The 13819-nt window shown below is 46.2% G+C and overlaps 1 protein-coding gene across 4 annotated transcripts in view; it reads left to right on the top strand.

Annotated features, from left to right (window-relative positions):
* MTHFD1L (methylenetetrahydrofolate dehydrogenase (NADP+ dependent) 1 like) overlaps window positions 1-13819 on the top strand; it is a 187328-nt gene that overhangs the window by 60298 nt on the left and 113211 nt on the right. For 3 of the 4 annotated variants that reach the window (XM_027056637.2, XM_053222106.1, XM_027056638.2), the window contains 3 exons: window positions 570-646; window positions 5193-5333; window positions 8672-8740. In XM_027056637.2, the coding sequence (XP_026912438.1) occupies window positions 570-646; window positions 5193-5333; window positions 8672-8740 (287 nt within the window). Of the gene's footprint in view, window positions 1-569; window positions 647-4193; window positions 4870-5192; window positions 5334-8671; window positions 8741-13819 lie in introns of those variants that run through there. The other variant, XM_053222107.1, reaches the window with a different exon arrangement.

The raw sequence follows: 13819 nt of genomic DNA, 5'->3' as shown, positions 1-13819 counted from the left end.
ATGGGTTTCTCGTTCCACCCTTAGTTCTATATTATTTAGAGGCCAGGAATCCTCAGGATTCCTTTCTGGTCTCTGTCTTGTGTGTCGGTTTTTAATCTTCACGTTTCTTAACGTGCTGCAGTGCGGGTGGGTGCGCAAATATGTGTTCAGGTCCCCGCTTCGGGTTCGGTTGCTTGTATCCCTAGGAGCGCAGTTGCTGGGTCACAGGGTGGGTCAACGCTTAACCCTTTCAGAGACTTCATTGGCCGCTTCTGGTGATGCCGGTTTCGGTGTAAAATGTGACCACTTCAGAAATGCTTTTCCTTTACTGGCTGGTCAAAAACTGGCACCCCACCCTCACCAACCAACCCCCTGACACACTCTATCACGTCATCTCTGTTTTCTTCTGAAGGCGCTTATCACCGGCCGGTGTTTTCTGGTTTACCCCATCCTTCCCTGTGTCTACCCTCCGGGAGGACAAGCTGTCTCTTGCTCCCCGCTGCTCCCTTGGCACTCACAATGGCTCCAGACACACACGGGGCAGCCAGTCCCTCCTTGTTGATTGAATATGCTTTTTTTTTCTTTTTCAGTATTGGACACAAATGACCGATTTCTACGAAAAATGACGATTGGGCAGGCGCACACAGAGAAGGGGTATTCCCGGCAGGTACGTGGCGTTTCTCCGTGGGACCGGCTCTGTTCTTCCTAGGTTGGTTTACACTGACCCAGAAGCTGGTTCTCTGCTTTTCTCTTCTCGGTCCGCCGCCTGCTGTGGCCTGGGGGGTTCTCATCCTTTCAAGGCGTTGCTTCCTCAGCAGGACCCAGAGAGAATCAGGAGATGGAAAGGCCCCCGGTATTTTCTTACCAGCCTTTTCCTGTGTCCTTGTAGTTGTTTGTCATCCCGGGAAGAGCCACTCAGGGTGTCCCTTGAAAATAAATTTTTACATATTTTGCGGCAAATTTGCCAAGTTAATGCTACATCCGCGTAACAACTGATGAAAAGAAAATCCCAAACACATGACTCAAGGTTCGGAAACCAAAGGACAAACACCTCGTTATTTGGTTTCATAGCCTGAAGTGTTTTTGAGGGCAGTGTCTTACTGCCCAAGTGCAGAAGGTGTTGAAGGTGAATTACGATGTTTATCTTCATTTTATTAGATCTCCAGTGTGGAGAGGGATGCTTGGGGAACATGAAATCGTTCTGCAGTTTCTCAGGCCCAGCAAGCCTTTTTCGTTTTTTGTGTGGGGTTTTGTTTTTTTACATATAATAAACTTTATATTTTAAGATGGTGTTAGATTTATGGCCTTTACATTGTCAGATTTTTATTAGGGAAAAAATAATCACTTTTACTACAGTATTCAGTTGTCATACTTAATAGTCTTTTGGACCTTTTGAAATATTTTGAATTAAATAGCTAATATGCGGATTGAATCAAGACCGGCTAAGCCCGTGCACCTTCCCCCCCTCCACCCCCCAGACTCTTCTGCATCCTGGAACTCACACACATGAACCGATTTCCAACATGCTGGAAAACCAGAACCAGTGCCATATAATTTCAGGAAGCTTCTGAAAGATAGGAAGACATTCATTCATTCATGTTCATGTATGTATATACACACAAAGAACGGAAGCTAGCAAGATTACACCGACCTCTGACATGAATTACTTCTGTAAAGAGGGTTGAGAATGAGGGGCGCAGTAAGGAAGTCCTCTCACGTTTCCTCTGTGTACTTCTGTACTGTAACCAGTACTGGAGAGATGGGAGGTTAACCATGGCTGTGATTTGAACGCCTTGTATCTTTAGCTCATTACACACGTTTACGCATCTATCTGGTTTGCAAATGGGAAAAGCAGGCATATAATGTCCAGTGACTTGCTCAAGGTTATATCTCATTGCTTTATGCATACATATTTTTAAATCAAAAGGGATTACATTTAAGAGCTTTAACTGGGTTTTTTTTAAGCCATAAGTTTCTATTGATAGATTTTTATGTTAATAAAGGTAGATCTATATTATCATTTTGGAATGGCTGTGTGATATCGCACCTCGTGGACGTAGTGTAATCAGTTCAGCCAGTTCCCTGTTAATGGCCACGTAGGGTGTTTACGATGTCGGGCTGTCATAAGCTGTAGGAACATACACACATATTTGTGTGCCTTGTCTGATGACGTCCTTAGGACAGACTCCCAGATCTGTAATTGGAGAGTCAAAGAAGAAGCAGATTTCCCATGATGATACACATTTCTATCCACGTTACCTTCCGGAAAAGCCGTGTTGATTCAGATACTTCCAATATTGCATATTGTTCTTTGTTTGAATTTGTGAAAAACAATAAAAATCTCTTCATATAATTTTGAAATACTTTATTTGCAAAACGGAAATGACCATAGGTACTACATTCAGCCGATAAAATGAATAAGAATAGTATTTAAGTTTGGGGTGTCTAGGTGGCTCAGGCAGTTAAGCGTCGCACTTTGGCCCAGGTCATGATCTCACAGTTGGTGAGTTTGAGACCCGCATCAGGCTGTGCCCAGCACAGAGACTGCTTGGGATTCTCTCTCTTCTCTCTCTCTCTCTCGCCCTCCCCTACTTGTGCTTCCACTCTCTCTCTCAAAATAAAGAAGCTTTGCTTTTTTTTTTTTTTAACATTTATTTATTTTTGAGACAGAGAGAGACAGAGCATGAGCAGGGGAGGGTCAGAGAGAGAGGGAGACACAGAATCCGAAACAGGCTCCAGGCTCTGAGCCATCAGCCCAGAGCCCGACGCGGGGCTTGAGCTCACGGACCGCGAGATCATGACCTGAGCTGACGTCGGACGCCCAACCGACTGAGCCACCCAGGCGCCCCAAATAAACTTTCTTTTAAAAAAGTATTCATTTTTTATATTTACTTAAAATTTTTTTTAATGTTTCTTTATTTTTGAGAGAAAGGGAGACAGCGAGCTGGGAGGGGGAGAGAAAGAGGAAGACAGAATCTGAAGCGGGCTCCAGGCTCTGAGCTGTCAGCACAGAGCCCGACATGGGGCTGGAACCCACAAACCATGAGATCGTGACCTGAGCCAAAGTTGGTTGCTTCACTGACTGAGCCACCGACTCGTCTCAAAAAGAGAATATTTAAATTGACCCAATTCCAGTGGCTGAATTTTGAGGAGGAAGGCATGTTCTTTGTTTCTCTTTTAGTTCATTTTTAATGTTCTTCAAGGCGCAAAACCTTGAAATTATAATGATTACAAACGAAGAGCTTATATGTTATAAATTCTACTTATTATTACATAGTTAATATTATAAGAGTATCTCTAGTCTTATGTTTTATAAAGAAAGCCTCAGAATTTTCAGGCGTGTTTTATATGCACTGTTTATAATGGAATGGTGGTATAGAGAATCCTGAGTATGATACAGTGAAAAATCACTGATTGGGTTGGGTTATATTGGATTATATATAGTTTGGATTGGGTTATATTGAAAATGTGATAATCGGGGCGGCTGGGTGGCTCAGTCGGTTGGGCATCCGACTTCGGCTCGGTCATGATCTCACGGTCCGTGAGTTCGAGCCCCGCGTCGGGCTCTCTGCTGACAGCTCAGAGCCTGGAGCCTGTTTCCGATTCTGTGTCTCCCTCTCTGACCCTCCCCTATTCATGCTCTGTCTCTCTCTGTCTCAAAAATAAACAAACATTAAAAAAAAAAAAAAAAGTGATAATTGAATATATTTGTGTTTGACTTTCAGGTACTATTTTTTCAGTACCTCAGTGACTAGTGAAATCTCAACCTGGAAGTATCCAGAAAGCTCCTTATTTCCCTTCATTTCCTTTCTTGTCAGTGAACGAAATGGACAATAACATGTCTCATAGGGTGACCCTGCCAGGGCACAGCCATTTTCTCCTTGTGTAAGCTTGAATTTGTCTGGCTCACATGGCCCCTCAGGAAGAAGAGAATTCAGGCAGAGTCTAATGAAGTGATTTTTGTCCAGTAGGTTGGACTATAAAGAGGAGGAAGGCACGTTCCTTGTTTCTCTTTTAGTTCCTGCTGGCCTATGTCCAGCCTGGAGTGAGATCCAGAAGAGGGACTAGGAAAGCCCAGGAACATTTCACAGAAACTAGCTGCTGTCCAGCGTTCGTTGCTGGGTGCTTCAAGGTCTGATGTGGCCAAGCCCTTGTGAGCAGCTGAAAATTGATTGTGTCACCTTTTGACTTGGTGTCCACACTGCTGTGTGAAGCTCTAACTCTGGAAAACTGGCCTCAGAACCATCTTGCGCTGTCTGCCCCTCAGCTCTTTGCTGGACAAATGCCACCCCCTTGACACACCAATGAATGACAGTGGAGGCGGTCGGCAGGTATTTATTTAGCAAATATGTATTGACTGCCCACTGGGTTTCATGCCCAGTCCTCCATGCTGCAGACCCAGGAGTAAAGCCTCCCCAGGGTTCTTGCCTTCATGGCACTACTTCCCGAAGTGGAGAGACAGCCATCAGACAGGCAGTCACATTAATCATTGATTACAAATCTGAGACATGCTACAAAAGCAGACCACATGGTGCCATGGGCGGGAACAGCAGGGGCCTAGCCAGGCTGAGTCCTACTCAGCAGAACAAATGAAAGAACAGTTGTGGCCACAGTAGGGAGCCCACCCTAGGGAGCACCAAGCACAAGACTGTACATGTTTCTAGACACTCCAATTACTTGTGAATGGAAGATGGGCCCATTGAGGATAGACCCCCAGAAATATTGGCCCATTGAGGATAGACCCCCAGGAAGATGGGCCCATTGAGGATAGACCCCCAGGAAGATGGGCCCATTGAGGATAGACCCCCAGGAAGATGGGCCCGTTGAGGATAGACCCCCAGGAAGATGGGCCCATTGAGGATAGACCTCCCAGGGAGATGGGCCCATTGAGGATAGACCCCCAGGAAGATGGGCCCCGTTGAGGATAAACCCCCAGGAAGATGGGCCCCGTTGAGGATAGACCCCCAGGAAGATGGGCCTATTGAGGATAGACCCCCCAGGAAGATGGTCCCATTGAGGATAGACCCCCAGGAAGATGGGCCCATGGAGGATAGACCCCCAGGAAGATTGGCCCATTGAGGATAGACCCCCAGGGAGATGGGCCCATTGAGGATAGACCCCCAGCCTGTGGGAGCCTACTTACTGAAATATGGCTCCTTGTACAAATGGCCATCCAGATGACATGGTCAGTGAGCAGTACTTCTGCTTTTCAGGCACAATTTGACATCGCAGTGGCCAGCGAGATCATGGCAGTGCTGGCCTTGACCGACAGCCTCACGGACATGAAGGAGCGGCTGGGAAGGATGGTGGTGGCCAGTGACAAAAATGGGCAACCCGTGACAGCAGAAGATTTGGTGAGTATGTCCATCTCAGGAACTCAGGAGAGCTCGCCGTGTCCCTGTGGTAGATTCAGGAGAATGAGGGTTTTCTTCTTACCAGTGTGTGTCAAGGAAATTCAGATGATTTCTGCAGACACATTTGTCCCTCACCAGCCTGTTTGTCATGCGGCAATGTGTTTGTACCTCTCTGCAGCCAAAGCACATGAAATTTATCTCCTAAGTTTTTCCTGATAGTTGCCTGTCCTGATCTCTGCTCCCTGGCTGGGGTGGGGCCGCCTCCTGTTAGCTCTCGGCTTTTTTACAAAGGGTGATCTGTGCCAGCTTTAAATCGAGGACAAATCGCCTTTCAAAAGACTAAGAAGTAAGCGGCTCCCCCTTCACGAAAGGGAAGCCAGGGACGCCTGGGTGGCTCAGTCAGTTAAGCATCCAGCTCTTGATGGCATCTCAGGTCACGATCACACGGTCATGAGATCGAGCCCCACCTCGGGCTCCACGTGCTGAGCGTGAAGCGTGCTTGGGATTCTTTCTCTGACCCTCCCCCGCTCGTTCTTTCTCTCTCTCAAAATAAATAAACATTTAAAAAACCAAAAAAGAAAGGTGAAGTGAAAATTGGCCCTGGCTTCTTAACCCTGTGCTTTACATTTGGGCGTCACATCATAACACCGGATCTTGCCTTAATCAGTCTTCCCCATCTCGCTCCCTTTGGAGTTCAGTGATGCTCTTTGAGCTTTCGTGGTGTCCTGGCCCATCACTGTCTCTTGCTGGGCTTCCTCTAATTTGGCGTGCTCATCTCTCTTCCTCTTCGGAATCACCACCTTTTCTGTGAACTTAAACCCCATTGGTGGCATAGCTGTTTCATGTGCTTGGACCTGTTTCGAAGTGCATAGGGTATGACACAGGCGTTTGGAAAGCCGTTCCACGCTCCAAACTTCAGCTGACTTTCCCACATCCGGGTCACATACCATGATGGCAGCTGGATGCTCCCTGGCAGTTGGAAACCAGTTGTGGGAGGAAAAAGGCAAATTAGTATTTTATTAATTCCAGGGGCTTAGGATGTAATTGGAATCCTTTGCCAAAAGTTACTTTTTGGCTGCTTCTGAGAACCTGACTGACTCATCACATAGGTCTTGTCAATCAAATATTAAATATGTCAATTAAATTAAATGTGTTTTTATCAGCAGTCCCTGGGATGCTTAGAATAAAGCTTAATGAGAAAACCCAAATCCAGGTTGCTGTAAAGGTGTTGTATTTTTGAAACTGAGCCTGGGTGGCTCAGTCGGCCAAGCATCCGACTGTTGATTTTGGCTCAAGTCATGATCTCGTGTGAGATCGAGCCCCTTATCAGGCTTTGTGCTGTCAGCGTGAAGCTTGCTTGGGATTCTCTCTCTCTCTCTCTCTCTCTCTCTCTCTCTCTCTCTCTCTGTCTCTCTTCCCCTCCCACTTGCGCTCTTTCTCTCAAAATAAATAAATAAATAAGCTTTTTTTTTAAATTATCAATATCTTGTAAACTGTATAAGCTAAACATATTATGGTTTCTGTATCAATATATTTCTTTGTATGTTCTTAATATTGGGTATTAATAAATACATATCAAGAATAGTTTGGAACTTAATCTGGAAATATTGTTTCCCTAGATTTATTGTGTGTGTGTGTGATACAAGTCTCAGATCTGGAAATAAACCCAAAGTTGACTCTTTGGGGTCATCTTTTGCCTTCCTTGTTCATAAAAAGCACCTATTTCTTCCAATTGTGTTTCATCAACCTGGAACTACCAATAGTTAGTCTTTCATAAAAAATTAAGGAAGGATTTTTAGAGCATCTATCTTTTCATTTCACTATTTTATAGCTTTTTTTTAAACACATTTTTTTAACGTTTATTCATTTTTGAGAGACAGAGACAGCATGAGCGGGGGGAGGGGCACAGAGAGAGAGAGAGAGGGAGACACAGGATCCGAAGCAGGCTCTGAGCTGTTAGCACAGAGCCCGACGCAGGGCTCGAACTCACGAACCGAGAGATCATGACCTGAGCCCAAGTTGGATGCCTAACCGAGTGAGCCACCCAGGCACCCCTGTTTTATAACTTTTTATATACTTTGCTCGTGGTCAAAAGGATTTATGTATTGCCATGAGAATTGGAATAAATGGCTTCTGGAAGTTTCTCATAAGACGATCGCTTCTGCCATCCTCTGGAGGAATGTGTCCACACTCTGTCCCCCTGGACTCAGCAAACGGACCAGAGCTGCTCTCTTTGCTTGGGCTCGATGACAGTCAGTGTGTTGGGCGCAACAAGATAAGAGGCATCACTGACGCGGAGGGAGAATGTAATTGACTCATGTATTTTGAAAAGAGGAAGATCGGCTAGATTCTGCCACCTGATGCATTGAGATATGTTTCGTGGCATTTTTATCTTTCACGGGCGACATTGCCGTGCATTTACTCCTGTCGTAGCCTTACAATCACGGACGAGTGTTTTGAAGGCATCTGCCCAGTGTCTGTAGAAGAGGTGGAAGGGTTTTGTTTTGTTTCGTTTCGTTTTGTTTTGTTTTGTTTTGTTTTGTTTTGTTTTGTTTCTCTAAAGCTCCCTCTGTGGTCTTCTTTGGCACACTTTTTCCAGTTGTTCTCAGATTTCTTCCCTGTTTCTTCCTTCTCCCGTCTTTTCCAGGAATGGGGAAGGGGATACAGTAGGGGCCTCACCCAGAGCTTTGTAGGACTGGGAGGGGGCAGTAGCCACATTTTATACACAGGCAGCATCAACTCTGTTCCGGGCAGACAGGCAGCATGAGAGATGGAAAAGGAGCAGCCTTCCAAATGTAGTTTTCTGAGTGCCTCTGGCTCTGCAGGATGAAACACTGGGAAACCAAGTGTTCGTTGGTCGGTTTGAGAAACATGGGTGCTTTAGGACATTCCCCTTTATCCTTCTCCATTCCCACTCAGTAAATAGCCTTATTGTCATACTTTATCTGATTTCTTCAGGCAAGAGTATAATCTTGATAATGAAAAAATAATGTGTGTAATTGCCGGAAGACACTTTTAGGCAGACTGAAAGATCTGCTGTATGGCAAGCCTCTTAAACACCATCAAGGCAGGTGTTTTTTTTTTTTTAAAAAAAAAAAAAAAGCAGGGACTGCTACTTCTCCATCACGTCACATCTCAGGATGGGTGACATGCATTCAGGTGGGGGAGAGAAGGATACGGCCGCCAGAGCCGTGGTACCCATAGCTCCGAGCTGAGAGCAGCCTGTGGGAATGCCCACCTCCGAGGCGGGCTGGTGAGAAGTGGCCATGAGATTCACCTTTGCACGGATGATCTTTTGTCAGTCACTTAAAGCAGGTTTTTTTTCCTCTCTCCTTTAGGGGGTCACAGGCGCATTGACAGTTTTGATGAAAGATGCAATAAAACCAAATCTGATGCAGACCCTAGAAGTAAGTGATTTTCTTTTTATAGAAATTGTTGACAGCGTTTGCATTCATCGGATCGCTTGTGCACCCCAACACAGCGTGAGCGTTTCCAGCCAACGTGAGCCCGCAGGGAGCATCCGAAAAAGTCCTTGGTCCTCCCAAAAAAAAAAACAAACTTAAAAGTGTATTTATAGATTCTTTCCTTAGGTAATGCAGTACTAATTGACTGGAGTGGAGACTTTAAAACGCCATATCTAACACCTCAGTAAGTTATGTAGCCACGTTTATGTGATGTTTTCTGTTTTGCCTTTTTTGGACTTAGCTTTTCATAATCCATTAGGTTTGGGGTTTGGGGGGGTTTCCCCCCCAAGCAAAACACGCAGCGTGTGCCAAGAAATGCTCCCCAGGCAAGCTTTTATAAGATTTGCCCTGCCCTTGTCTTCATCAAACTTAAATTTTCTCATCAAAATACCCGTATTTCAGTCTGGTTTTCTGGTCACTCAAGGGAGGCGGAGGCAACCAGCAGAGAAGGAAGGGGCAAGACAAACAATATCCACCCATTTATTCGTTCATTCAGCTGATAGAATGCTCGGTTTGAGCGTACCCTCTGCCGTTCGCTAACCGTGACCTTGGCCACGCCTGTTCTCTCCCATGTGAAGGGATGATGGTACCGAAGACTAACTTAATGGGGTCATTATGAAGGTTCGGTATTCATCTAACACACGACACAGGCAGGCCTTGGAGCAGTGGCTCGGGACAACAAAGTCCCTGCCCTCTCGGAGCTTGTGCTTTAGTGGGGGAGACAGATGGCAGAGAAGTGTGTCGATATGTAGCATGTCAGCTGCCGGCAAAGACTGAAGAAGAAAAGTCAGAGGGGTTAAGGGAGCAGAGAGCGATGTGTGTGTGTGTGTGTGTGTGTGTGTGTGTGTGTGTGTGTGTCTGGCTGGTGTCTGGTGACCAGAGATGGGAGCAAGGCAAGAGACCGAGCTGTGTGTGAGGAGCAGCTTTGCGGGCGGAGGGTGACAGTTAGTGCAAAGCCTTTGGTCAGGAACGTGCTGTGCAGTTGGAGGGGCGCCCGCCGAGAGCAGGAATCCAGACGCAGGACACCAGGACAGAAATGGTGGAACCAGACCAAGCTGGAAGGTGCGCAGTTGAGGGCGCGGGGAGGGGAGAGCGCAAGCACCTTTCCGTGGGGCCTCTGCCTCCTGAAGCGTGAGCTCCATGCGACCAAGTGTTCGTTTCTCTGTCCCCGTCTATGTGGCCTCTTCGCGAGGTCTGACGCAGGTAATGTTTCTTCCTTCTGGAACACTTGGGTCTTCTGACTTCTGTGGTGCCTTGTGTCCCTGGACCTCCTGCTGGCCTCCCCTCCATTCCCTTTGCTGGCCTGTCCTCAGCTCAGCTTCTGAATGTTGGCGAGTGTGAGCCCTCCCTTCCCCCACCATCAGCCAGCCACATGATGACCCCCCAGACTCTCGTTCAGAATCTCCTGACCTCAGAATTTCAGAGTCGTAGGTGTGCCTGCTAAGAGCCGTTGCATATCAAACTTAATTATAAAATAGGGTCTTTGAGTTTCAGCCTGGCCATGGTTCTAGCCAAAGTCCTAGGAATCATCCTGGAGCCTGTCTCCATCCTTGCAGAGGCTTCTTCCGTGTGTGTGCCCAGCCTCCAGTGTACCCTCCTGCCCAGCTAGCCTCACTGCCTCCGCTCTCCTTTCCAGAATGCTTTCTCTGCTCCGCCACCTGAGAGCTCGGAAACTGAATCAGGCTCTGTTGCTCTCCTGCCTAGAGCCTTGGGTGGTTTACCCTGGTCCTCCCTCTGGCTGGAAACCTCTCAGGGTCTGGCCCTTGCCTGCCTCTTCCCCCATCCTCCCTCTCCCTGCCCGGGACATCCCTTGCAGACACCCGATTTCCCATGTCTGGTTCCCTCCTGTACTTTAGGACTCATGTCCTTTATTTTATTTTTTTTCTTTCCAAGATTTTATTTTAATGCAACTTAGTTAGCATACAGTGTAGTCTTGGTTCAGGAGTAGAATCCAGTGATTCATCTCTTAACACCCAGCGCTCATCCCAAAGAGTGCCCTTCTTAATGCCCATCACCCATTTAGCGCATTCCCCCTCCCACCTCGCATCCAGCACCCCTCAGTTTGTTCTCTGTATTTAAGAGTCTCTTCTGGTTTGCCTCGCTCCCTCTCTGTTTTTATCTCTTTTTTTCCCCTTCCCCTACGTTCTCTGTCATGTTTCTTAAATTCCACATAGGAGTGAAATCATATGCCCTTTCCATATCAGCATCCTGGAGAGGCCTTCCCGGGACACTGTGTCCAACCCAGCCCCAGTCCCTGTGTCCTGTCACTGTCCTGTCATTCTCTGCATGTCAGAGAGTATCAGCGTAAGAGTCCCTACTTTGTTCATCCACCAGGATGAGAGCAGGACCTCTTCCACGTGGTTCACCACCGGATTGTGGCTCCTAGAAAGTGCCTTGCATGTACTAGACGCTCGGCAAACATTTGTTGAATAATTAAACGACTACTTACTTTTACTACGTCGCTCCTAAAAATACAAATTTGTTTAATAAACAACTGAGTGAATAAGAAAAAAGCTTAGAGACGTGACCCTGCTTCCTCATAACACTTCCCCCTCAAAAATGAACATACTGTTATCATCATTATTTGGGATCATCAGATTATTGTTTTAAATGATTATCTTCCTCAAATTAAAAATTACCTGCACTTTATAAGATAATGACCCATTCTAAAAGTCTAGTTCCATTAGGGAAGGAGTCAGTGGGCCGGGCTGCTCCCAAATGATTCTCGTACTCACATTTTGTGTCCATTTTTCACTTAAGACCAGGCCATTTGTCATTACGTTAACAGACAATGGGCATCGTTTAAAAAAATAACAAAACAGCATTCAGTTAAAATACCTGCATTTATGAACTCTGCTACGTGGGTCCTAACCATTCCCAATGAACCTGGCTAACGAGTGGCACTTGGAATGTAAGTCAGCCTGTAACGTTAAAACCATTGTTCAGTATATAGATGGTGCTTTGATCATGTTTGAATACCCTTGACTGTTGGTCCCCTAGCAGGTTATCAGGGGTTACCTTACTACTGGTTGCCAGGAGACCGGTAGTTCTCCGTCCTGGCTGCACGTTAGAATCTCCTGGAAAGATTTAGAGATACTAATGCTAGGCTCCACCCAGACCAAGTGAACCAGAATATCAGGGAGGTAGCGCCTGGGTATCCCAGGTGATTCTCATGTATGGCCAGAGTAAGAACTTCCCTGCGGAATATTTTTTTTTTTAACGTTTATTTTATTTATTTTTGAGACAGAGAGAGACAGAGCATGAACGGGGGAGGGGCAGAGAGAGAGGGAGACACAGAATCGGAAGCAGGCTCCAGGCTCTGAGCCATCAGCCCAGAGCCTGACGCGGGGCTCAAACTCACGGACCATGAGATCGTGACCCGGGCTGAAGTCGGACGCTTAACCGACTGAGCCACCCAGGCGCCCCACCCTGCGGAATATTTTAAGAAGACAGAGAAATGGAAATGTCTTAACATTTTAACCCTGAGTGAGCCATATATGTATCCATGTGCTGTCCAATATGGTAGCCCTTGGCCACACGTGGTTATTTTTATCTCAATTACTTTAAATTGAATACAATTTCAAATTTGGTTCCGCAGTCGTATGAGCTACCTTTCTATTTATATAGTTATTTTTTAAAAATTGGGGGGGCACCTGGGTGACTCCGTTGGCTAAGCATCCAGCTTCGGCTCAGGTCGTGATCTTGCAGTTCGTGGGTTCGAGCCCCGCGTCGGGCTCTGTGCTGATGGCTCAGAGCCTGGAGCCTGCTTTGGATTCTGTATCTCCCTTTCTCTCTGCCCCTCCCCTGTTTGTGCTCTGTCTCTCTTTCTCAAAAATAAATACTAAACATTAAAAAAATTTTTTTAAATTTTTTGCTAGCTACATTTTAGGTGCCCTGTAACCACATGTGGACAGTGGCTATTATGTTGGATGGTGCGGATATAGAATATTTCCAGCATAGCAGAAAGCTCTTTTTCCTTTCTTTTTTCAAGGCACACTGCCATATGCAGCACCTTGTTTGGAAAATATTCAGATTTGGGGGGGTTTTTTGTTTGTCTTGTTTTTAAGTAATCTCTATACTAAACATGGGGGCTTGAACTCACAACCCTGAGGAGGCTCTTTTATACAAAGCTCTCTTAGGGCTCTGGTAAGCAAATGATTAATTGAGGTATTAATCTTTGGAAAAATTTGAAAAGTCCATTAAGGAGGATATCCATAGCCTTGTCATCATGAGAAACCAAGATGGTTCCTGCATTACTTTCCTCTGTGTTCTGCATATGAAATAAAGTATTGAACTCATGGTAGGTATTTCTATATCTTTGGACCAGTCACAGAGCTCCTTAGACTAAGTATTTAACTCAGTGTACTGTATCATAGCCACAAATATTAGGTGAGTGTGTGAGCATCTCTGGATTTGAATGTCTAACAATGATCTATAAAGTTTTCCATTCAGACTCCATGCTCTAGGAATTTCAAAACCAAGGCTCTAATGCTGCTTAGTAATTAACCTGCTGTGTGGCCTTTAGTTTTCAATTAAAACACTGCCGATCGAGTCCTCACAGTGGTTATCTCAGGAATAGCGAAGTGTTTATGCTGATCCAGTCACACCCTGTCACCGCTACTACCACCAGACCAGTGTTTGATGCTTCTCAGACCAGTGGACACACTGAGTGCTGCTGTGTGTAGACAAGTGAAGGCATCTGCCTTCCCAGGGATGGAGCCTGTGACGTCCCCACTACGCTTTCCCCGGCTCTGCTACCTTCACACAGGCAGCCATATTCCAGGACAGCAAGGGGAGATGGTGATGGAGACTTAGTGTTTTCTTCAGAGCATTTAAAAGGTTTATCTGTGGGGCACCTGGGTGGCTCAGTAGGTTAAACATCAGACTTCGGTTCAGGTCATGATCTTGAAGGTCATGGGTTCGAGCCATGCATCAGGCTCTGTACTAATAGCTCAGAGCCTGGAGCCTGCTTCGGATTCTGTGTCTCCCCCTCTCTCTGCCCTTCCCCCACTCGTGCTCTGT

This window comes from Acinonyx jubatus, chromosome B2, assembly GCF_027475565.1.
Source record: "Acinonyx jubatus isolate Ajub_Pintada_27869175 chromosome B2, VMU_Ajub_asm_v1.0, whole genome shotgun sequence".
Classification (NCBI taxonomy): domain Eukaryota; kingdom Metazoa; phylum Chordata; class Mammalia; order Carnivora; family Felidae; genus Acinonyx; species Acinonyx jubatus.
Note: the sequence above shows the minus strand (reverse complement) of the source record. Positions and strands in the feature narration are given on the sequence as shown.